Source organism: Mya arenaria, chromosome 3 (genome assembly GCF_026914265.1).
Source record: "Mya arenaria isolate MELC-2E11 chromosome 3, ASM2691426v1".
Lineage (NCBI taxonomy): Eukaryota > Metazoa > Mollusca > Bivalvia > Myida > Myidae > Mya > Mya arenaria.
Genome location: NC_069124.1, coordinates 86,334,087 through 86,360,772, shown reverse-complemented (window position 1 = coordinate 86,360,772; position 26,686 = coordinate 86,334,087). Strand labels below are relative to the sequence as shown.

The 26,686-nt window shown below is 41.2% G+C and overlaps 1 protein-coding gene across 7 annotated transcripts in view; it reads left to right on the top strand.

Moving 5' to 3' along the window:
• Positions 1–24,364, top strand: part of LOC128227253 (high affinity cAMP-specific and IBMX-insensitive 3',5'-cyclic phosphodiesterase 8B-like) — a 101,217-nt gene extending 76,853 nt beyond the window's left edge. For 4 of the 7 annotated variants that reach the window (XM_052937605.1, XM_052937610.1, XM_052937611.1 and 1 more), the window contains 9 exons: positions 3,160–3,189; positions 3,531–3,663; positions 4,081–4,279; positions 12,581–12,711; positions 13,297–13,383; positions 14,985–15,123; positions 15,754–15,927; positions 18,542–18,671; positions 18,867–24,364. In XM_052937605.1, coding sequence (XP_052793565.1) covers positions 3,160–3,189; positions 3,531–3,663; positions 4,081–4,279; positions 12,581–12,711; positions 13,297–13,383; positions 14,985–15,123; positions 15,754–15,927; positions 18,542–18,671; positions 18,867–19,060 — 1,217 coding nt within the window. In that variant the 3' untranslated portion in view covers positions 19,061–24,364. The remainder of the gene's footprint in view (positions 1–3,159; positions 3,190–3,530; positions 3,664–4,080; positions 4,280–12,580; positions 12,712–13,296; positions 13,384–14,984; positions 15,124–15,753; positions 15,928–18,541; positions 18,672–18,866) is intronic. The other 3 variants (XM_052937608.1, XM_052937606.1, XM_052937609.1) reach the window with 1 other exon arrangement.
• Positions 24,365–26,686: the final 2,322 nt, after the last annotated feature.

Below are 26,686 nucleotides of genomic sequence, written 5' to 3'. Positions count from 1 at the left end.
GAAGATCAGCCACATAAGGCTTCATGTACATTTGTGATCTTGTATGACCTTGTGGGGGTCAGCTGCCTCGGGCTTCATGTATATTTGTGGTCTTGTATGCATTTGTGGAGATTAGCCTCCTCGGGCTTCATGTACATTTGTGATCTTGTATGACCTTGTGGGGTTCAGCCACATCAGGCTTCATGTATATTTGTGGTCTTGTATGCATTTGTGGAGATTAGCTTCATCATGCTTCATGTACATTTCAGATTTGTGATCTTGTATGACCTTGTGGGGGTCACCCACATCGGGCTTCATGTATATTTGTGGTCTTGTATGACCTTGTGGGGGTCAGCCACATCAGGCTTCATGTACATTTGTGATCTTGTATGACCTTGTGGGGGTCAGCCACATCAGGCTTCATGTACATTTGTGGTCTTGTATGACTTTGTGGGGTCAGCCACATCAGGCTTCATGTACATTTGTGGAGATTAGCCTCCTCGGGCTTCATGTACATTTGTGATCTTGTATGACCTTGTAAGGGTCAGCCACATCGGACTTCATGTATATTTGTGGTCTTGTATGACTTTGTGGGGGTCAACCATATAAGGCTTCATGTACATTTGTAATCTTGTATGATTTTGTTGGGATCAGAAAATGTTGTTGTTATGCCCCCCTTCGAAGAAGAGGGGTATATTGCTTTGCACAGGCATGTCGGTCTGTCGGTCCGTCAGTAGACCAAAGCTTGTCCGAGTGATAACTCAACAATTCCTGGACGTATGGTCATCAAACTTGACATGAAGGTTGGGCCTGACCAGTAGATGACCCCTATTGATTTTAGAGCTCATCGGGTCAAACGTCAAGGTCACAGTGACCTTTTATGGTAAAATAATTTTAAAGCCTGTCCGAGTGATAACTCAACAATGCCTAGACCTATGGTCATCAAACTTGATATGGAAGTTGGGCCTGACCATTAGATGACCCCTATTGATTTTGGGGGTCATCAGGCCAAAGGTCAAGGTCACAGTGACCTTGAATGGTAAAAGAATGTCCGAGTGATTACTCGACAATGCCTGCACCCTTGGCCCTCATTCTTGACTTGGAGGTTGGGCCTGACCAGTAGCTGACCCCTATTGTTTTTGGGGCTCATCGGGTCAAAGATCAAGGTCACAGTGACCTTGAATGGTAGAAGGTTGTCCATGTGATAACTCGACAATGCCTACACACATGGCCCTCAAACTTGACTTGGAGGTTGGGCCTGACCAGTAGATGACCCCTATTGTTTTTGGGGGTTATCGGGCAAAAGGTCAAGGTCACAGTGACCTTGAATGGTAAAAGGTTGTCTGTGTCATTACTCGACAATGCCTGCACCTATGGCCCTCAAATTTGACTTGGAGGTTGGGCCTGACCAGTAGATGACCCCTATTGTTTTTGGGGGTCATCGGGCCAAAGGTCAAGGTCACAGTGACCTTGAATGGTAAAAGTTTGTCTGAGTGATAACTCAACAATGCCTGCACCCACGGCCATCAAACTTGACTTGGAGGTTGGGCCTGACCAGTAGATGGCCCCTATTGATTTTAGGGGTCATTGGGCCAGAGGTCAAGGTAACAGTGACTTTGAACGATAAAAGGTTGAACGAGTGATAACTCAACAATGCCTGCGCCCATGGCCCTCAAACTTGACTTGGAGGTTTGGCCTGACCAGTAGATGACCCCTATTGATTTAAGGTGTCAGAGGTCAAGGTCACAGTGACCTTGAAAGCAAACTCTACAATTCCTGGACCTATGGTCATCAAACTTGACATGAAGGTTGGGCCTGACCCGTAGATTACCCCTCTTGACTTTGGGGGTCATCAGGCCAAGGTCAAGGTCACAGTAACCTTTAACGCAAAAAAAGTTAACAAATCTCCCAGTGATATCTCAACAATGCCTGAATCTATGATCATCAAACTTGACATGTAAGTTGGGCCTGACCAGGAGATGACCCTTATTGATTTTAGGAGTCATTGGGTCAAAGGTCAGGTTCACAGTGACCTTGAATGCGAAAATGTTTCACCCATGGCCCTCAAACTTGACTTGGAGTTGTGTCTGACCTGTAGATGACCCCTTATGATTTAAGGGGTCATTGGATTAAAGGTCAAGGTTACAGTGACCTTGAACGAAAAATGCTTGTCTGTGTGATAACTTGTCAATGCCTGCACCCATGGCCCTCAAACTTAACATTTAGATTTTTGGTGACCAGCTGATGACTGCTATGGATTTTGAGGTCATAGAGTCAAAGGTCATGGTCATAACACACTCTATCCTCAAACTTTGAATGGTCATAATCTTAAAACTGCCTCAACGGCATACAATGTTAGCGACAAATCAGCTGTCATTTCGGTCCATGCATATTTCATTCAATTGTCCATATAATCCTGACAACATGGCGCTCAGGGGAGGCATAATGTTTGACAAACATCTCTTGTTTATGTATGCTCTTGTATGACTTTGCGCCACTTTGTATGACCTTCTACTTGTAGGTCAAGTACAAACTAAAGAATTAGGTATTACTGATACACATCCAAGTGCAACAGTTGAACATCAATAAAAAAAGTTGAACAACAATCCAGGAAATAGTAGTTTTCATAATGAAAACAACTGATAACGTTGACATAAAATGCATGTTTTGTGATGTAAGACACTGTTCAGCTAATGTTTGGTTGAGTTTTATTGCCAGGCCTTTAGTATGTTACTTGAACTAGTGGGACATGAGCGGTGGTGGAGTCGCAGTATTTGTACACATCAGTGACATGATTCTCCTTCTGATGATAGGTGTTTCTTGTGCTCTGATAACTTTGTGGTTTAAGATTGTATGCACTTAATTTAAAAGCACATGCATATGACTAGTGTTTAAATTTCATAAATTTGATAATCGTGTCCGGTGTAGCAAAATGTGATAAGCTTAATATAGTTTATGTGTTTTTCAATCAATAAACATAATATTAAAAGTCTCCATCAGTCATTACACATTGCAAAAATTTGCACTGAAAATGAAACTGATAAATGATTGTGTTTATAGTAATGTTATGTTGTTGATAGAAACGGAAACTATTAAAACAGTCTGCAGTTATTATTCTGCATCTCTTAAACAGTAAAGATGGATTTTATTGTACAAAAAGAATATTCTGTTTTCTTATAGTGATGAGATCAGGAAGCATGCTCATGTTTGGTATGACTTTCAATGACATTGTTTGGTTCTTGGTGTGGTGCGACACATATATTCACATTGTTTGGATGTAGTCCTTTACACCCCTTACATACTTTGCACTTTATCTTAAAGTAATGGATAACAAATGCATTTTGTTAAATTTTGTATCATAATTGATTATAGCTCTCTCATGCGGTATCAAAAAACATCTAAAGCTACAGTTCTGAGCACTGAGTGGAGATTCTGTGTGTAGTGTGTTCATTTGCAGTTACCCAGTAATGTGTATTGTTACAGTGTGTATATGCTGTGCGTACCATATAATACATGCCATACTCCTGTTTCATTCTGACTTCTGTGTACAGTTCACCAGTCTCAGTACCACCCCCACACCCATATGACCAGCCAGCTGATCCCAGACAACATCAACAACCTGCTTGTCAAGGAACACTGCTGGGACTTTGACATCATCGAGCTCGAACGTGTCACTAACAAAAGGTACACCTGTAGGAAGTTGAGTTAAAACATGTACAGCAGCCAATTGTATGAAACTTTGATAAGTTGTCCACATGTCCACAATTGTCTGGCTAGTTATCATGTTTAAATGATTTGATAGAGTAGTTGTAAGTATTGGACTACTATTGACCAATCAATAAACAATTTGGCGAAATTTGACCAATCCAAAGAGTTAACCAGTTTGATACAATGGGCTGCAGAGCATTATTACCTATGTCTTTGTCTATATCTTTTCCTAAATCAGTCTTTTGTGTTGGTAGCCAATATTTGAGTTCATTCTTCCTTTATTTGTTTTCAAGCATGTGGTAATTGTTCGAGATGTTGCTTATATACTATTTGAAAGTTTTCATAATTGCACAGTAACCTGTATTCTGTAGTTTCTCCTCCCTAATCCTGCAGGCCGCTCGTATACCTTGCCTTGCGGACGATGGCAAGGTTTGATGTGTGTGGCTTCCTGAACGTGTCGGAGACGTGCCTGGCCAACTGGCTCCAGGTGATAGAGGCCAGCTACCACCCCACCAACACCTACCACAACTCCACACATGCCGCAGACGTCCTCAACAGCACCGCTTTCTTCCTACAACGAGACAAAATAAAGGTAGTTTGGAAACAAATTTAGAATTGATGACCTAGCCGGTCTTCTTTTCTTGTAAACTCTGTCATCGTGGTCCTGTATAGATATGTTTTGTTAACTGTAATAATACCCTTTGTTGTCATTCCTTTCGTCTTTCCTTCTGTTTCAAACAATAAGGGCTTCTCCATATCTCCGGCTTTGACAGTTTTCAGTAAAACCTGGATCTATTTTTTTCAGATATTACAGCCTTATCATTTTCATCATCTGTAGGCCAGTCAGACATAACAACTGTCACTGGCACCATCTGCAGGCATATCAGATAAAACAACCTTTTCACCAGCACCATCTGCAGGCATTAGTCAAATATGACAACCTTGTCATTGGTAGCATCTGCCGGGCAGTCAGACATGACACAGTTATCACTGGCACCATCTGCAGGTCAGTCATACATGACAATCTTATCACTGGACCCATCTGCAGGCCAGTCAGGGATGACAACCTTGTCATTGGTACCATCTGCAGGTCAGTCAGACATGACACTCTTGTCATTGGTACCATTTTCAGGCCAGTCAGACATGACAATCTTATCACTGGCACCATCTGCAGGTCAGTCAGGCATGAAAATCTTATCACTGGCACCATCTGCAGGCCAATCAGACATGGAAATCTTATCACTGGCACCATCTGTAGGCCAGTCAGGCATGACAACCTTATCACTGGCACCATCTGCAGGCCAATCAGACATGGAAATCTTATCACTGGCGCCATCTGCAGGCCAGTCAGACATGACAATCTAATCACTGGCACCATCTGCAGGCCAGTCAGGCATGACAACCTTATCACTGGTACCATCTGCAGGTCAGTCAGACATGACAATCTTGTCACTGGTAGCATCTGCAGGCCAGTCAGACATGACACTCTTGTCATTGGTACCATCTTCAGGCCAGTCAGGCATGACAACCTTTTCATTGGTACCATCTGCAGGTCAGTCAGACATGACACTCGTCATTGGTTCCATTTTCAGGCCAGTCAGACATGACAATCTTATCACTGGCACCATCTGCAGGCCAGTCAGACATGACAATCTAATCACTGGCACCATCTACAGGCCAGTCAGGCATGACAACCTTATCACTGGCACCATCTGTAGGCCAGTCAGGCATGAAAATCTTATCACTGGCGCCATCTGCAGGCCAATCAGACATGGAAATCTTATCACTGGCGCCATCTGCAGGCCAGTCAGACATGACAATCTAATCACTGGCACCATCTGCAGGCCAGTCAGACATGACAACCTTATCACTGGTACCATCTGCAGGTCAGTCAGACATGACAATCTTGTCACTGGTACCATCTGCAGGTCAGTCAGACATGACACTCGTCATTGGTACCATTTTCAGGCCAGTCAGACATGACAATCTAATCACTGGCACCATCTGCAGGCCAGTCAGGCATGACAACCTTATCACTGGCACCATCTGTAGGCCAGTCAGGCATGAAAATCTTATCACTGGCGCCATCTGCAGGCCAATCAGACATGGAAATCTTATCACTGGTGCCATCTGCAGGCCAGTCAGACATGACAATCTAATCACTGGCACCATCTGCAGGCCAGTCAGGCATGACAACCTTATCACTGGTACCATCTGCAGGTCAGTCAGACATGACAATCTTGTCACTGGTAGCATCTGCAGGCCAGTCAGACATGACACTCTTGTCATTGGTACCATCTTCAGGCCAGTCAGGCATGACAACCTTTTCATTGGTACCATCTGCAGGTCAGTCAGACATGACACTCTTGTCATTGGTACCATTTTCAGGCCAGTCAGACATGACAATCTTATCACTGGCACCATCTGCAGGCCAGTCAGACATGACAATCTTATCACTGGCACCATCTGCAGGCCAGTCAGACATGACAATCTTGTCATTGGTACCATCTTCAGGCCAGTCAGACATGACAATCTTATCACTAGTACCATCTGCAGGCCAGTCAGGCATGACAACCTTGTCATTGGCACCATCTACAGGCCAGTTAGGCATGACAACCTTGTCATTGGTACCATCTTCAGGCCAGTCAGACATGACAACCTTATCACTGGAACCATCTGCAGCCCAGTCAGGCATGACAACCTTATCACTGGAACCATCTACAGGCCAGTCAGGCATGACAACCTTATCACTGGAACTGTCTGCAGGCCAGTCAGGCATGACAACCTTGTCATTGGTGTCATCTTCAGGCCAGTCAGACATGACAACCTTATCACTGGCACCATCTACAGGCCAGTCAGACATGACAACCTTATCACTGGAATCATATGCAGGTCAGTCAGACATGACAACCTTATCACTGGTACCATCTGCAGACCAGTCAGGCATGACAACCTTGTCACTGGTACAATCTGCAGGTCAGTCAGACATGACAATCTTATCACTGGTGCCATCTGCAGGCCAGTCAGGCATGACAATCTTGTCATTGGTACCATCTGCAGGCCAGTCAGACATGACAATCTTATCACTGGCACCATTTGCAGGCCAGTCAGACATGACAATCTTGTCACTGGCACAATCCACATGCCAGTCAGACATGACAACCTAAATGTCATTGGTACCATCTTCAGGCCAGTCAGACATGACAACCTTATCACTGGAACCATATGCAGGTCAGTCAGACATGACAATCTTGTCACTGGTACCATCTGCAGGTCAGTCAGACATGACACTCTTGTCATTGGTACCATTTTCAGGCCAGTCAGACATGACAATCTTATCACTGGCACCATCTGCAGGCCAGTCAGACATAAATATTATCACTGGCACCATCTGCAGGCCAGTCAGACATGACAATCTTATCACTGGAATCATATGCAGGTCAGTCAGACATGACAACCTTATCACTGGTACCATCTGCAGACCAGTCAGGCATGACAACCTTGTCACTGGTACAATCTGCAGGTCAGTCAGACATGACAATCTTATCACTGGCGCCATCTGCAGGCCAGTCAGGCATGACAATCTTGTCATTGGTACCATCTGCAGGCCAGTCAGACATGACAATCTTATCACTGGCACCATTTGCAGGCCAGTCAGACATGACAATCTTGTCACTGGCTTAATCCACATGCCAGTCAGACATGACAACCTAAATGTCATTGGTACCATCTTCAGGCCAGTCAGACATGACAACCTTATCACTGGAACCATATGCAGGTCAGTCAGACATGACAATCTTGTCACTGATACCATCTGCAGGTCAGTCAGACATGACACTCGTCATTGGTTCCATTTTCAGGCCAGTCAGACATGACAATCTTATCACTGGCACCATCTGCAGGCCAGTCAGACATGACAATCTTATCACTGGCACCATCTAAAGGCTAGTCAGGCATGACAACCTTGTCACTGGTACCATCTGCAGGTCAGTCAGACATGATACTCTTGTCATTGGTACCATCTGCAGGCCAGTCAGACATGACAACCTTGTCACTGGTACCATCTGCAGGCCAGTCAGACATGACAATCTTGTCACTTGAACCATCTGTAGGCCAGTCAGGCATGACAAAAACCTTGTCACTGGTACCATCTGCAGGCCAGTCAGACATGACATGACACTCTTGTCATTGGTACCATCTGCAGGCCAGTCAGGCATGACAATCTTGTCACTTGAACCATCTGGAGGCCAGTCAGGCATGACAAAAACCTTGTCACTGGTACCATCTGCAGGCCAGTCAGACATGACAACCTTGTCACTGGTAACATCCACATGCCAGTCAGACATGACAACCTTGTCACTGGTACCATCTGCAGGCCAGTCAGACATGACAATCTTGTCATTGGCACCATCCACAGGCCAATCAGACATGACAACCTTATCATTGGTATAATCTGTAGGGCAGTCAGACATGACAATCTTGTCAATGGGACCATCTGCAGGACAGTCAGGCATGACAACCTTGTCATTGGTACAATCTGTAGGCCAGGCAGGCATGACAACCTTGTCACTGGGATCATTTTCAGGCCAGTCAGGCATGACAACCTTGTAACCAGCCTCATGTGTTAAATTTATCTTTCATTAAAATAAATAGAAACTTAAACCTTGAAACATTGGTGTGCAAGAACTGGTGATGTGAAATAAAAATCAGTATGTGTATAGATGCTTTTAAGTTTTATGATATATGTAAGACTGATCATGCTCTCTGTCAGTACCTTTATTGCTGGCTCTTTTGCAACTCTATTTCCTGTGTTATCAGTTTCTAATGAATCTTTTAGAAGAAGATTTCATAATTGTCATTTGCCCTTCCCTCTGTGAGGACAGTGTGATATAAATGGCATTTGCTTTTTGGTTGATGCATCAACTGGAATCAAGTTGGCTTACTATAAATAAGCCTATTGTGGAATCCATTTAGAAATTAGTGGAAATTGGTTACTTAGCTATTGATTGGCTGTAGGAATACAAAAAGTAAATGTGCAGATTTGTGAGGGATTTTTTCCTTTTCCTTTACAAAAAAATATGGAATGTGAAGTTCTTGAATGACAAAGAGAGGATGTAATATTCATGAACAAAGAAAGCAGTGGATTATCATTTTAAGTTTTAGTATTGCTAAATGGAAAACTAAGATTAAGGGATACTGAAGCTGTGAATGATACATTAAGTCTGCATTTGAAGACAATGTCTCACCTGCTAAGTGTAGACACTGTCTCACTTGGTGAATGTGAAGACACTGCCTCACCTGCCAAGTGTAGGCACTGTCTCACCTGCTACATGTGAAGACACTGTCTCACCTGCCAAGTGTAGGCACTGTCTCACCTGCCAAGTGTAGGCACTGTCTCACTTGGTGAATGTGAAGACACTGTCTCACCTGCTAAGTGTAGGCACTGTCTCACTTGGTGAATGTGAAGACACTGCCTCACCTGCCAAGTGAAGGCACTGTCTCACCTGCTACATGTGAAGACACTGTCTCACCTGCCAAGTGTAGGCACTGTCTCACCTGCCAAGTGTAGGCACTGTCTCACCTGCCAAGTGTAGGCACTGTCTCACCTGCTACATGTGAAGACACTGTCTCACCTGCTAAGTGTAGGCACTGTCTCACTTGGTGAATGTGAAGACACTGCCTCACCTGCCAAGTGAAGGCACTGTCTCACCTGCTACATGTGAAGACACTGTCTCACCTGCTAAGTGTAGGCACTGTCTCACCTGCTACATGTGAAGACATTGTCTCACCTGCCAAGTGAAGGCACTGTCTCACCTGCTACATGTGAAGACACTGTCTCACCTGCTAAGTGTAGGCACTGTCTCACCTGCTACATGTGAAGACACTGTCTCACCTGCCAAGTGAAGGCACTGTCTCACCTGCTACATGTGAAGACACTGTCTCACCTGCCAAGTGAAGGCACTGTCTCACCTGCTTCATGTGAAGACACTGTCTCACCTGCTAAGTGTAGGCACTGTCTCACCTGCTACATGTGAAGACACTGTCTCACCTGCTAAGTGTAGGCACTGTCTCACCTGCCAAGTGTAGGCACTGTCTCACCTGCTACATGTGAAGACACTGTCTCACCTGCCAAGTGAAGGCACTGTCTCACCTGCTACATGTGAAGACACTGTCTCACCTGCTAAGTGTAGGCACTGTTTCACCTGCTACATGTGAAGACACTGTCTCACCTGCCAAGTGAAGGCACTGTCTCACCTGCTACATGTGAAGACACTGTCTCACCTGCCAAGTGAAGGCACTGTCTCACCTGCTACATGTGAAGACACTGTCTCACCTGCTAAGTGTAGGCACTGTCTCACCTGCTACATGTGAAGGCACTGTCTCACCTGCCAAGTGTAGGCACTGTCTCACCTGCTAAGTGTAGGCACTGTCTCACCTGCTACATGTGAAGACATTGCCTCACCTGCTAAGTGTAGACTCTGTGTCCCTGCTGCATGTGAAGACATTGTCTCACCTGCTAAGTGTAGGCACTTTCTCACCTGCTACATGTGAAGACACTGTCTCACCTGCTAAGTGTAGACTCTGTGTCCCTGCTACATGTGAAGACACTGTCTCACCTGCTAAGTGTAGGCACTGTCTCACCTGCTACATGTGAAGACACTGTCTCACCTGCTAAGTGTAGGCACTGTCTCACCTGCTACATGTGAAGACACTGTCTCACCTGCCAAGTGTAGGCACTGTCTCACCTGCTACATGTGAAGACACTGTCTCACCTGCTAAGTGTAGGCACTGTCTCACCTGCTACATGTGAAGACACTGTCTCACCTGCTAAGTGTAGGCACTGTCTCACCTGCTACATGTGAAGACACTGTCTCACCTGCTAAGTGTAGGCACTGTCTCACCTGCCAAGTGAAGGCACTGTCTCACCTGCTTCATGTGAAGACACTGTCTCACCTGCTAAGTGTAGGCACTGTCTCACCTGCTACATGTGAAGACACTGTCTCACCTGCTAAGTGTAGGCACTGTCTCACCTGCTACATGTGAAGACACTGCCTCACCTGCCAAGTGTAGGCACTGTCTCACCTGCTAAGTGTAGGCACTGTCTCACCTGCTAAGTGTAGGCACTGTCTCACCTGCTACATGTGAAGACACTGTCTCACCTGCTAAGTGTAGGCACTGTCTCACCTGCTAAGTGTAGGCACTGTCTCACCTGCTACATGTGAAGACACTGTCTCACCTGCTAAGTGTAGGCACTGTCTCACCTGCTAAGTGTAGGCACTGTCTCACCTGCTAAGTGTAGGCACTGTCTCACCTGCCAAGTGTAGGCACTGTCTCACCTGCTAAGTGTAGGCACTGTCTCACCTGCTACATGTGAAGACACTGCCTCACCTGCTAAGTGTAGGCACTGTCTCACCTGCTAAGTGTAGGCACTGTCTCACCTGCTAAGTGTAGGCACTGTCTCACCTGCTAAGTGTAGGCACTGTCTCACCTGCCAAGTGTAGGCACTGTCTCACCTGCTAAGTGTAGGCACTGTCTCACCTGCTACATGTGAAGACATTGCCTCACCTGCTAAGTGTAGACTCTGTGTCCCTGCTGCATGTGAAGACATTGTCTCACCTGCTAAGTGTATACACTAACACCTGCTGCATGTGAAAACACTGTGTCACCTGCTACATCCAGACACTCTCACCTGCTGCTTGTGAAGACACTGTCACCAGCTGCATGTGAAGACACTGTCACCAGCTGCTTGTGAAGACACTGTCGCCAGATGCATGTGAGGAAATTGAAACACCAGCTGCTAAGTGTAGACAATGTGTCACCTACTACATGCAGACACTGTGTCACCAACTACATGCAGACACCGTGTCACCTGCTGCATGTGAAAACACCATATCACCAGCTGCATGTGAAGACACTGTCTTTCCTGCTAAGTGTAGACAGAGTATCACCTGCTTCATGAAGGCACTGTGTTACCAGCTAGATGTGAAGACACTGTGTCACCAGCTGCATATGTAGGCACTGTGTTACCAGCTGCATATGAAGACACTTTGTCACCAGCTGCATGTGAAGACACTGTCACAAGCTGCTAAGTATATACAATGTGTCACCTGCTACATGCAGACACTGTGTAACGTGCTGCATGTGAATACACTGTGTCTCCAGCTGCATGGGAAGACACTGTCTCATCTGCTAAGTGTAGACACTGTGTCACTTGATACATGCAGACACTGTGTCACCAGCTGCATGTGAAGACACTGTGTCACCTGCTACATGTAGACACTGTGTCACCTGCTGGCAAGCTGTTGCAAATGGTTTGAATAAAATTTTAGAACTCCAAGAAACTTTATAAGAATCAATACTCATAAGTTTTATCAATGTCTGTGTTAAATGTGAGAGGTGAAGGAAAACTGGGGGACATCTATCTGGCAATGTCAACAAGTTGTTTAGTGTTGGTTAGACCTTTTTGCCTGTCTGATCATTTAATGATCCAAGTAACTGGATCTAGGCCAGTCACTGAGATTTCGTATAGAAAAATGATTCTTGTTGTCTAACTCTTGTTTATGCTAATTTATTTATTGTTTCTCGATTGTATTGACAGCTGAAGCTGATATGTATCACTCTCAAGTCTGTTTTGTGGGTAGAAACCAGTACTATGCCCTTTTTACAGGCAATGAGAAAGTACCCCTGGTGGGCCTCAAACCCACAACCTTTTGAGTGAGAGGTGGACTTTGTTGTTATCAATGATATGCTGGTTTCAGCAAAAACACATTGTTATTGATATAGGGTTTCATTTAGAATTCTTATAGATTTCATAATATTTTTGTTTAATTTATATATTTATTTCAGTTATATTGTTCACCATTTTATTTTTGTATTGTTTGTCTTCTTTCAGCAACTGTTTGACCCAGTTGATGAGGTTGCATCGCTGATAGCTGCGGCAGTTCACGACCTTGATCATCCAGGGAAGAGCAACGCTTTCCTTATCAACTCCCACAGCGAACTCTCCGTCCTATATAATGATATGTAAGTCACACCTGCCACAGCGCAATTTACATTACATGGGCAAATTTGATAAAAGAAGATTTGATGTGACGGCTTTTGGATGTTTATTGTTGATGAGTTTCCTGGGCTTTGTTACTGTGCAAAGCATTTACATATGTATTTACTGTAGGATATCTCAAACCTGTTATCGGATGAAGTTCTTTGGCGAGTACAGCTGGATAGAATACATAATGGTGATTATTAGGCATCAGCACAAGTCCAGACAGCATATAATTTAATAGAGTCTGAGGATTAACTGATCATTGGCAGATTGATTGTCCATTGTTATTTCTTCCCCCCTATATCTGGACTTGACATTTGCTGAAAAGTGTACCGCTAATATCCCAGTTCCCTAAGCATTCCCGAATGAGAAACACACAATATTCTTTATTATACTTTTGGTCAGCTGTCCTTAACAAACATATGTTCTAGGTTCCATTTGATATATATTGACTGGTAGTTTTGACTGGTAAACACTAGGGTCTCTTAGGAATTTCTTCTATATTTGCCCACATTTCTACTTCAATACATGTTCCTGTACGGTGTTTTGTTGTTGTATTTTTTTAGTGCTGTTCTGGAGAACCACCATGCTGCTCTCACGTTTAAACTCACTGCACGAGACCAGTCTGTTAACATCTTTAAAAATCTTGACAGGTAATAACATAGGTGACCATATCTACCTAGCATTGTCAAATACATCACATTCATTATATCTGATAGCCAAATAGTACTGTGTGTTTTTCTCTTTCTATTTTAGACTTTGTGAATCTTACATTAATTTTTTAAAACAATGTATGAGAGTACAGACGGTTTACTGAAGGATGTGTCTTAAAGCAACACAGCTGCCCATGCATATCTCTTTGTCAACACATCTAATAAGCATATGTCTACATGTCCTAGCAAGCATATGTCCTGATTGCAATGCTCCTAACAAGCATATATCTCTTCATGTCAACACTCCTAACAAGCGTATCTCCTCATTTCAACACTTCTAACAAGCATATCTCCCCAGGTTAACATATCTAAGAAGCGTAACTCCCCACCTCAACACATCTAACAAGCATATCTCCCCATGTCAACACTCCTAACAAACATTTCTCCCCAGGTCAACACTCCTAACAAGCATATCTCCCAAGGGCAACACTCCTAACAAGCATATCTCCCCATGTCAACACTCCTAACAAGCATATCTCCCCAGGTCAACACACCTAACAAGCATATCTCCCTAGGTCAACACTCCTAACAAGCATATCTGCCCAGGTTTACACACTTAACAAGCATATCTCCTCAGGTCAACACACCAAACAAGCATATTTCCCTAGGTCAACACTCCTAACAAGCATATCTCCCTATGTCAACACACCTAACAAGCATATCTCCCCATGTCAACTGACCTAACAAGCATATCTCCCAATATCAACACTCCTAGCAAGCATATCTCCCCAAGTTTACACACCTAACAAGCATATCTCCCTATGTCAACACACCTAACAAGCATATCTCCCCAGGTCAACACACCAAACAAGCATATTTCCCTAGGTCAACACTCCTAACAAGCATATCTGCCCAGGTTAACACACCTAACAAGCATATCTCCCTATGTCAACACACCTAACAAGCATATCTCCCCATGTCAACTGACCTAACAAGCATATCTCCCAATATCAACACTCCTAGCAAGCATATCTCCCCAAGTTTACACACCTAACAAGCATATCTCCTCATGTCAACACACCTATCAAGCATATTTCCCTATGTCAAAACTCCTGACAAGCATATCCTATGTCAAAACTCCTAACAAGCATATCTCTCCATTTCAATACACCTAGCAAGCATATCTCCCCATGTCAACACACCTAGCTAGCATATCTCCCCATGTCAACACTCCAAACAAGCATATCTCCCCACGTCAGCACTCTTAACAAGCATATCTCCCCAACGTCAACCCACCTATCAAGCATAGCTCCCCATGTCAACACACCTAACAAGCATATCTCCCCACGTGAACACTCTTAACAAGCATATCTCCCCACGTCAACTCACCTATCAAGCATAGCTCCCCAGATCAACACTTCTATCAAGGATATCTCCCACGTCAACACTGTATTATCAGAAAGGGAGAACTGATACTGCTGCCTGTTTTGTAATTGTTCTGACGTCAAGATGTTTCCTATTTTAGAACAAAGTTATTTCTTATGTCTGTGTTTTTGTAACAGGAGCTGTTTTCGCCAATATTGTTTAATGCACATTTTCAGGGAAACTTTTAGAGTGTTACGACAAAACATCATTGACATGGTTTTAGCTACAGAAATGATGAAGCATTTTGAACACCTCAACAAGTTTGTCAACAGTGTTGTGAAACTGACACAAAAGGCTGAAGAAACGTCATCACTGGTAGGTGCTCATAGGACCTCGTACTGGCCTTGTGAAAGGTGATAATCATGTACCAGGATCTGAGAAAAGTTTCACCAATGTTTTGTCTGAGGCACGTGTTATAGTTGAAAAGGATCAACATTTCAGATAAAACAGCATACAGACATCTAAACTAATGATCATTTGCATCTCTTGTCACCTGATATATTCAAAATAAGTTTGTTTTGTTTGTATGTGCATAATAAATCATTGAAATAAATATTCCTAGTAACCATATTCTCCATATTGTCATCTTGACTTTGCTGCCATTGTGAAGTTTTGCATTAATGTTCTTGACTCAATGATATATAGATTTCAAAACAAAATAAATCCTGTGTCTCAAGGTCTTTGTATTTCTGGCATATTACTGAATTTCAATATGACAATAGTGTTCTATATCTGTTCAGATGGCTTTATTGTAGGAAAATTGATCTTATTCTTTGTTTCATTGTCAATAAAAAATTGTGACCAAAGTTCTATAAATTGTATATCTTCTGTAAAAGAATTACGGGTTCTTAAATTAAATATAAAGGCAATACTGAAATACAAATATTTGAATTGAGATGATCTCAGTTGATATTTTTTTCTGAGTAAAATAAGAATGTATTCCAGAGTGGGACAGGTTCTCCAGACAGTGCAGCCATCTTGAACCAAGTCTCCACTGCAGAGAACAAGACACTCATCAAGCGTATGTTGATCAAGTGTGCAGATGTATCAAACCCTTGTCGGCCCAAACACCTGTGTGTGGAGTGGGCTCGCAGAATTGCAGAGGAGTATTTCGAACAGGTAAAAATATTTACCCTTCTGTATTTTACTGATGAAGTTGATTCCCCACTCATGGCATCATTCCCCACTCACAGCATCATTCCTCACTCACAGCATCATTCCCCAATCACAGCATAATTCCCCACTCACAGCGTCAATTCCTACTTATGGTGTCATTCCCCACTCACAGCATAGCATCATTCCCCACTCACAGCATCATTCCCCACTCCCACTCACAGCATCATTCCCCACTCACAGCATGGTTCCTCACTCACAGCATCATTTCTCACTCACAGCATCATTCCCCATTCACAGCATCATTCCCCACTTACAGCATCATTCCCCACTTACAGCATCATTCCTCACTCATAGCATCATTCCTCACTTACAGCATCATTCCCCATTCACAGCATTATTCCCCACTCACAGTGTCATTCCCTACTTATGGTGTCATTCCCCACTCAGAGCATCATTTCCACTCAGAGCGTAATTACCCACTCACAGCATCATTCTCCACTCACAGCATCATTCCCCACTCACAGCATCATTCTCTACTCACAGCATCATTTCCCACTCACAGCATCATTCCCCACTCCCACTCACAGCATCATTCCCCACTCACAGCATCATTCTCCACTCACAGCATCAAATCCCACTCACAGCATCATTTTCTACTCACAGCACCATTCCCTACTCAAAGCATCATTCCCCACTCACAGCATCATTCTCCACTCACAGCATCATTCCCCACTCCCACTCACAGCATCATTCCCCACTCATAGCATGATTCCACACTCAAAGCATTCCTCACTCACAGCATCATTCCCCATTCATAGCATTATTCCCCACTCACAGCGTCATTCCCTACTTATGGTGTCATTCTCCACTCACAGCATTATTCCCCACTCACAGCATCACTCCCCACTCCCACTCACAGCATCATTCCCCACTCACAGCATGATTCCTCACTCACAGCATCATTCCTCACTTACAGCATCATTCCCCATTCACAGCATTATTCCCCACTCACAGCGTCATTCCCTACTTATGGTGTCATTCCCCACTTAGAGCATCATTTCCCACTCACAGCATCATTCTCTACTCACAGCATCATTTACCACTCACAGCATCATTACCCACTCACAGCATCATTCCCCACTCACAGCATCATTCCCCACTCACAGCATCATTTACCACTCACAGCATCATTACCCACTCACAGCATCATTCTCTACTCACAGCATCATTTACCACTCACAGCATCATTCTCCACTCATAGCATCATTCCCCACTCACAGCATCATTCCCCACTCCCACTCACAGCATCATTTCCCACTCACAGCATCATTCCCCACTCACAGCATCATTCCCCACTCACAGCATCATTCCTCACTCACATCATCATTCCCCACTCACAGCATCATTTCCCTCTCACAGCATCATTCTCCACTCACAGCATCATTCCCCACTCACAGCATCATTCCTCACTCACAGCATCATTCCCCTCTCACAGCATCATTCCCCACTTACAGCATCATTCCTCACTCACAGCATCATTCCTCACTCACAGCATCATTCCCCTCTCACAGCATCATTCCCCACTCACAGCATCATTCCCCACTCTCAGCATCATTCCTCACTCACAGCATCATTCCCCTCTCACAGCATCATTCCCCACTCACAGCATCATTCCCCACTTACAGCATCATTCCCCACTTACAGCATCATTCCCCACTCACAGCATCATTCTCCACTCACAGCATCATTCCCCACTCACAGCATCATTCCTCACTCACAGCATCATTCCCCTCTCACAGCATCATTCCCCACTTACAGCATCATTCCCCACCCACAGCATCATTCCCCACTCACAGCATCATTCCTCACTCACAGCATCATTCCCCTCTCACAGCATCATTCCTCACTCACAGCATCATTCCCCTCTCACAGCATCATTCCCCACTTACAGCATCATTCCCCACTCACAGCATCATTCCCCTCTCACAGCATCATTCCCCTCTCACAGCATCATTCCCCACTCACAGCGTCATTCCCCACTTACAGCATCATTCTCCACTCACAGCATCATTCTCCACTCACAGCATCATTCCCCACTCACAGCATCATTCCTCACTCACAGCATCATTCCCCTCTCACAGCATCATTCCCCACTTACAGCATCATTTCCCACCCACAGCATCATTCCCCACTCACAGCGTCATTCCTCACTCACAAAGTAATTTCCCACTCACAGCATCATTCCCCACTCACAGCATCATTTTCTGCTCACAGCATCATTCCCCACTCACAGCATCATTCTCCACTCACAGTGCCATTACTCACTAGCAGCATCATTCCCTATTTAGAGTGTCATTAATGGTTCTGAGGAATAATAATGGTTTTTAATCACATGTATTTACCGGTAGATGTTAGTAGAACTGTATATGCATGTATGTTTGTCATGTTGTGCAGCATAATACCTTCTTTTCACCTCTACCTTGCCTTACCTCGAGTCTGGATGATTTTTTTCCTCCTCTAAATTTTGTAGAATTGAGCTTTTCTGCAATTGCAAACAAATGATAATGTGATGTTATGAGTGTGCTTACCTGATATACAAGTATGTTGTTCTTTACAGACTGATGAGGAGAAGCGCCTGGGGTTGCCAGTGGTGATGCCTGTGTTTGACAGGAAGACGTGTAGCCTGCCCAAGTCCCAGACCTCCTTCATTGACTTCTTCATCAAGGACATGTTTGACAACTGGGACTGTAAGTCAGCACATTCATGGCGCCCTTTATGTCTGCTACATACATGTACATGTATGTGTATACTTATCTTAAGAAAAAATCCTTAGAAAGATGTAGAGATTAATTTTACTAAAAGGACAGGAATTGATTAAATAAATAGGACAAACAATACAAATCATTTGTTACTATGTATGAATGTAATGTTATGTGTTGTAGATTTCTGTGATATACCTGACCTGAAGGGTTACCTAGAGAGTAACTATGACTTCTGGGTCTCGGAGGAGGAGAGCCCGACCCAGGACTACGACATGTCCACACCCAGACCACCTCAATCAACACAAGACACTAACAGAAGTAGTGACAAACTAACAACAGACAGTAAAAAAACTAGCTCTGGGGACAACACTTGAGTCTGGAAACTTTAGTTTTAGTCTTAGCTTGTCACATAATTGATCATGTGACACTTACTATGGTCATGTGATCTCTGTGTTGTCTGCCCCCTTTAATGCAACAGTTTGGATTTTATAGTGATAGACCAAGTGTTGCCATGGAGATGGAAACATGGGAAGGGATGTAAATGTTATGTGATAGAGGATATTGGCAGGAGGAGGTGGAGGGAAGGTGGCGGATCCTGTGTGGACTCCGTTAGTCTCAGGGCAGTGAATGTGGTCATCTTTACCCATGTTATGTTCATATTTACAATGGTACAGCCTAGTACATCTGTTATTAATGTCATTGAACTGCTGTGCTCATTATACACACAAATTATTATCATAATTGCACATAGAACTGTTGACATACTGTGGCATATTGTATTACATTATTATGTTTTATATTACATTTTATAATATAATATATTTAAGGTGCATGTTGATATTTATCTGTGTTACTTTGTTAAGTATTATACTAAAAGAATGATTTTTGTGTCTATTTAATGATTGTTTTTATTATCCTAGATTGTGCTGTGCAGGCCACCTTGTTGGTTTTCTAGTATTTACAACAGCAAACAATAACACAAACAAACAAGTGGCCTAAACTTTTAATGGTTTAGAGAAGGCATTTTAATAAGTAGTTCTTTTTTCACAACAGTGGTGTTAGTAGGGCAAAAAGTGAAGTAGATTTAACATACTTTTCCATTGCTCATTTACTGAGGGCGTCTGTATTGCCAGTATTTGCTTATATGAAAGCTTAAGAGTGATAATCCCTCGTCTGTTTTGAAGGTTGATCTTTCAAGCTGTTCATGAAAATCAAATGGCACGTTGACTTCTTAAAAGATCAGTTATTTCAGGGACATGTTATCACTTCGAAAGTACCTAGATATTAAAATGATTTTCGATGGATTGTTATCTTTATATACTGGTAAAATACTGGGTTTACTTCCCCAGACTCTGAAGAATGCTGATATTAAGTGATAAAACCCCCTCTTCAGATGGGAGGATGGGCCTTGTCATCCCTTTTCTGACCGGAACTGACAAGGCTTTGATAGATTGCTCATGTCTACAAAAATGGTGTATACTGCTTAAAACAATCTTAAGTGCATTCATTAAGCTACCATGCTTCTACCATTATATGATTTCACCAGACACAGTGCTTCTACCATTATATACTGTCACCAGCCACACTGCTTCTGCCGTTATCAACTGTCACTCTCGGCGAACTGACAGTCATCTAAACTGCTGATTGCTGGCCTGTATGAGACAACTGGGCCAGTATTCATAAAACATGTTTGAAGTCATTTCCTAACCTATGGTATCTAAAGGTTGTTTTCACATAAAAATGTGTTTATATTAAAGAAAGTCAATGTTAACAAAGTCAATTAGAAATTCCACAGGGGGCAGAAGCTAATTATTTTAATTTCATATTCTATATATATAAATGTATACTGTGTATATTGTATAAAAGGCTAGAAAATATAAAATAGTGTGTTTTTGCCCCTGTGAATATAATTAAGGTAAAAAAAAAAGGATGTTAAGATTTTTTATGACTACCAGCCCGAAATATCCTCAGTATCTTAAACTTTCATGTGAAATATTTCATCGGAAGGTTTGCTCACTCTCATCTCACTCGTGTAATAACCAAGTATTCATTCATGTTAACTTATTGCATACATGCCATATCCCCCGGCGGGGGGGGGGGGAAATCCCCCGAAATTTTGATCCATCCCCCGACGGGAGATAAAAATCCCCCGGAATTTAAAAAAAAAAAAAAAAAAATATTTTTTTTTTTTTTTTTAGAAATTTTACATCAGGCAATAATGACAAAGTGAAACCACAGTATGTGAGTGTAACGAAATGTACAAATCCACAAGGGTGAAATGCCAAAAGGAAACTTTAACAACAAGTGATCAATTACTTTGTAGTAATTATCAAAGGCAAAGAAATATTACTATTTTGGAAGGAAGAAATTAATAATATTAATTCTATTCTCTTATTGTCTGAAGGTCATCAAAGCTGATAGAATTAAGCACAATTTTTTAAAAGGCTTTGGAGGAAAGTAAATTTAATTTAATTGTCTCGAAAACATATTTTTCCAATGACATATTTTGTTCTGCAAGTGCATTACAGTATGACATGACAGTGTGTCATAAGAATATGATAAATCATGACATAAAATAATTCTGTATAATGAAAAAGTTAGGAGGTTTTTAAAGCAAACTATATGTGAATACATTTTTTCGTACTTGCGTCTAAAAATACTTAAATATTTCGCCAACTTAGACCTGCTAAAAACATCCCCCTGAATACAACCAAAATCCCCCTAAATTTTCAGCCTTTTGAACAAATCCCCCTGAATGGTCTCCAGAAAATATGGCATGTATGACTTATTGTCAACTTTAGAAGGAAAAAGAAATTCATGTGTTCTCTGATGAAGTTTTATCTGTACTTGTTGTATACAAATATATAAAGAAAAACTTTGTAACAGTACTTCAAGCTCATTTATCCATAAATAGAAATAGAAATGAAATAATGATTTAACCCTTTTGGCAGATTTACACATTGTGAGAATATTTATTTGGTAGGAATTGGGTTTGAAGTGATACATATCTGTGGCTCAATAGGGCTATGAAATATGAATGGCTTAACTTTTTGTATTATTTTTGTTTGTTTAAATGTATTTCATGATAATTGGTTAATACAATTCTGTTTTGAGGATTTATTCTTACATTGATGAAAAATGTATAGCAGGTATAATTCCTACAGTAGGGCAGTACCTCCTAAGTGTAACTTTCCACTGTGTTCTGACGCCCACTTTGTTCTTCCTCACTGACTGTCCCAAGGACATTTGAGGTTCAGTATTCTCCCATCAACCTTTATTTCCAAGGACATAACATTATAATGGCTCCTCATAAGGACATAACATTATAATGGCTCCTCATAAGGACATAACATTATAATGGCTCCTCATAAGGACATAACATTATAATGGCTCCTCATAAGGACATACATGTACCATTATAATGGCTCCTCATAAGGACATAACATTATAATGGCTCCTCATAAGGACATACATGTACCATTATAATGGCTCCTCATAAGGACATAACATTATAATGGCTCCTCATAAGGACATACCATTATAATGGCTCCTCATAAGGACATAACATTATAATGGCTCCTCATAAGGACATAACATTATAATGGTTCCTCACTACCATTGTCACTGGCGTTCAAGTATATTTATTACAATTGTTATTTCGTAGTTATTCTCTGTTTTTGTCAGTTGTTCCATATGATTTTATTGTATTATTATACCATATTAAACACAAGTATAATCACTATGTTTAAAAGCCTATAATCCTTTGTTATACGAGTCACTGGCAATGGTTGAAATATTGTTGCCTGTGTATTGTTTTGTGTATTATCTTGTTATACATTCAATTTTATCATAACATGGTGTGGAGAAAGGGCTTCATGTGTTCTATATAAGATAGTGTGGAGACAAGGCTTCATATATTCTATACAAAATAGTTTGGAGGAATAGTTTTGTGTGTTCTATATAAGATACTGCGGAGAAAAAGCTTTATCTATTCTATATAAGATAGCTTGAAAGAAGAGCTTCATCTGTTCTATATAAGATAGGGTGGAAAAAAAGCTTCATCTGTTGTATATAAGGTAGCGTAAAAGAAAAGCTCCATCTGTTCAGTATTGCAAACACAAAAATACATAATTCCTATTTTTTAAGTAATTGCACAATTCCTAGGAAAGCACAATAGTTATTTGAAATGTCCTTGGTTAAGTTTGAGACATGAAAGCCCTTTTTTCACAACAACCTTGTTTGTTATTTGTCCATCACAGGAAAACACAGTCATGTTCTGCAGATTGCAAATATGTGTCTCATTCAAGTGAAGCACAAAATGTAGGCCCTTAAAGCGATTCACTTACTAGTAAAAGATTAAAATTGAAATTTTTATTTTTACTGTATGCTATTCTTCAGTACTGTTTTGAAGTGTCTAAATAATTTATTGAAAAATAAAAATTCAAATTAGTAATCAGGTCTCCCCCAATAAAATTTGTTTATGCTCAAGCTGTCTGTCCACTCCATAATTCTTGAACCGCTTGAAGGATTTCAAAATAACAGGCCACCTTTGACTACCATATGGAGACGATGTGCAGAGCACGTGCAGAGCACATGTTACAGCCAGCTGTGTTCAAGATCATGGTCACACTTAGAGGTCAAAGGTCATATGATTTCAATTTGTGTCTGCTCCATATCTCTTGGGATGATTTTAAAATAAATATCCACAAAAATTAACCATATTCAGGCAAAGTGCGGAGTGCATGTAACAACCAGCTAGGTTCAAGGTGAAGGTCACACTTTCGGTCAAAGGTCATATGACTCTTATATGACTATTTTTCTTGTCCGCTCCATATGTCTCGAACCCCTTGAAGGATTTTGATATAACTCACCCCAAATGTTCCCCATATTAAGACGATGTGCAGAGTGCATGTTTCAACAAGCTTATTTCAAGGTAAAGGTCACACATAGAAATCAAAGTTCATATGAATTTAAAATGACTGATATTCGTATCGGCTCCATATTTTGAACCCCTTGAAGGATTTTGTCACTAATTGCCACAAATGTTCACCATATTAAGACAAATTGAAGCGCATGTGTCAGCCAGCTTGGTTCAGGGTCAAGTTCTGACTTAGAGGTCAAAGGTCACATGAATTCAATTTGTGTCTACTTCATATCTCTTTAACCCATTGAAGGATTTTGAAATAACTCCAAAAATGTTCCCCAGATTGAGATGATGTGCAGAGCGCATGTTACAACCAACTCAGTTTAAGATCAAACTTTGAGGTCAAAGGTCATATGTCACACTTTAAGGTCAAAGGTCATATGAATATAATATGACTTTTTCGTGTTTGCTCCCTTGAATGATTTTGAAATAACTCCCTACAAATTTCTCAATGTCAAATGTCATGGAACTCATACAACCACAGGGGGAGACATCTGTTTTTGATTAAAAAAGTGTTGATAAAACAAATTGACTTGTAATTTGAGTGGGCTCTCACAATTTGCAGAACTACTGTTCCAGTACTTGCAGTGCATAAAATGTTAATGTTTACTGATATTGCTGTGTAGTACCTGCAGTGGACAAAATGTAAAAGTTTACTGATATTGCTGTGTTAGATGACCTAGATAATTTAAGGAAATATTGTTGTGAATTTTTTCAATGTGAAGTAATTGAATAAATATAATGGATATACAAACATTTTGTTTTAACTTTTTCCATTCTAAGATATAGAGGTGCTAAGATATAGATGAAACAAGGATCTGGCAAGTCAAAGAAAGAGTTGTATTCATTCTCTCTTTCACGCAACTTGGCTGGTGCATCTTTGATCCTTGGATTTATTAAGAGTCCTGATAAAATTTCCTTTTTTACGCCAGTTTGGAATACAGGTCATATAATTGTTAACAACCATTGCAGGGTGGTGCATGTGTCCTGCTCTCTAACTTGACCATTTGTCATTCAATCTATGCCAAATATAACTAAAAATAATTGGCTAACAGACTAAAAATCACTGAGACCGGTTTAATTGATTACTCCCACCCACAACCCCTCTGAGCCTTTTTTTGATTATTTAAATTGGATCAAATTATCATTCTATACATAGCAATACACATCTCAGAATGGCTCCTGTCACTCCAGAGTTATGGCCCTTAAATTGACAGAAGTTGACCAAATGTCCCTCTGTTTTACCACCTCTTATCCCCAAAAAGATCATATTTATGGGTGTAATATCTTGGACCTGTTCATTATTTATCCAAAATCAACAAGAAATAGTTGCATCATGTGCAAACATAAAAATGATATCTTTTATATGTTTAGTATCCATTCTCTCATATTTTTGGTAATTGATTTCAAGGTACACAAGGCTCATTTGACAGGTGTATCTTGCTCTGTCTTGGTAATGTTGTTTATAATCTACTTTCCAAAAATAACAAGAGCACAAACGGTCATAAAATACGTCGATTCGAATTATAGGACACCAAGATTGATCATAAGTGGTTGTACGTTAAGCCAAATTTAGACAGCTGAAACTGTAAATACAGATTTTGCCAATTCAATGGTCATAAGTCTGGAGTGACTCAGGCGACATGGCTGGTAAATGAACCTGACCTAGATAGTCTGCCCATACACATTCTGACCAAATTTGGTGATGATTGGACGACGGCTCTTAAAACTAGAAATTGCTTTTTTGAAAAAGCGCTGGTCTCCCCAATTGTGTGGTCATTGCTGAGAACTAATCAATGATGGACATGAAATTTGTACTTTTGGACTGTAGAGGAACCAACAGTGACCTTGACGTTTGGCCTATTCACCCATATTCAATATTGAACATCTACTGCATAAGATCAGTGATCTCAAAATCAATAGGGGTCATCTACTAATCATGACCAACTTGCATACCAAGTATGAAGTTCCAGGCTCCAAGCGTTCTTTAGTTATTGAGCAGAAACTGTTTTTAACTCAAGGTCAGCATAACCTTGACCTTTGACCTACTGATCTTAAATTCATATCATACACCAACAAAATGTTATATTAAAAGCAGTATCAAAGTGTGCTTACATTCAAACTGGTACTTAGTGTGTTACTAAATATGATTCAAACTGGTACTTGGTCTGTTACTAAATATGATTCAAACTGGTACTTGGTCTGTTACTAAATATGATTCAAACTGGTACTTAGTGTGTTACTAAATATGATTCAAACTGGTACTTGGTCTGTTACTAAATATGATTCAAACTGGTACTTGGTCTGTTACTAAATATGATTCAAACTGGTACTTAGTGTGTTACTAAATATGATTCAAACTGGTACTTGGTCTGTTACTAAATATGATTCAAACTGGTACTTGGTCTGTTACTAAATATGATTCAAACTGGTACTTGGTCTGTTACTAAATATGATTCAAACTGGTACTTAGTCTGTTACTAAATATGATTCAAACTGGTACTTAGTCTGTTACTAAATATGATTCAAACTGGTACTTAGTCTGTTACTAAATATGATTCAAACTGGTACTTGGTCTGGTACCAAATGTGAAGTCATTAGTATTACAGATTTTGCACTCATCTTTAACGAGTACATAGTTTGAATGGTGCCATATAGAATATATACATGCTTAAATTATATATATATATATATATATATATATATATATATATATATATATATATATATACTTACTGAGAAAGAAAAGAAAGTGTTGTTGATTTTTCTTGGAAAATGTGAACTAAGTTTGTATTGTATGAAGTTTCTGGGCGCAAGCTTTATTCAATTATTGATCAGAAACCATTTTTCAGCTCAAGATCATCATGACCTTGACCTTTGACCTACTGATCACAAAATCAATAGGGGTCATCTACATGACCAACTTGCCTACCAAGTATGAAGTTCCTGGGTGCAAGCATTTTTTAGTTACTGAGCGAGACCGTTTCTTCACCTCAAAGTTATGGCGACATTGACCTTTGACCAACTGATCTCAAAATCAATAGGGGTCATCTACTAGTCATAAACAACTAGCATA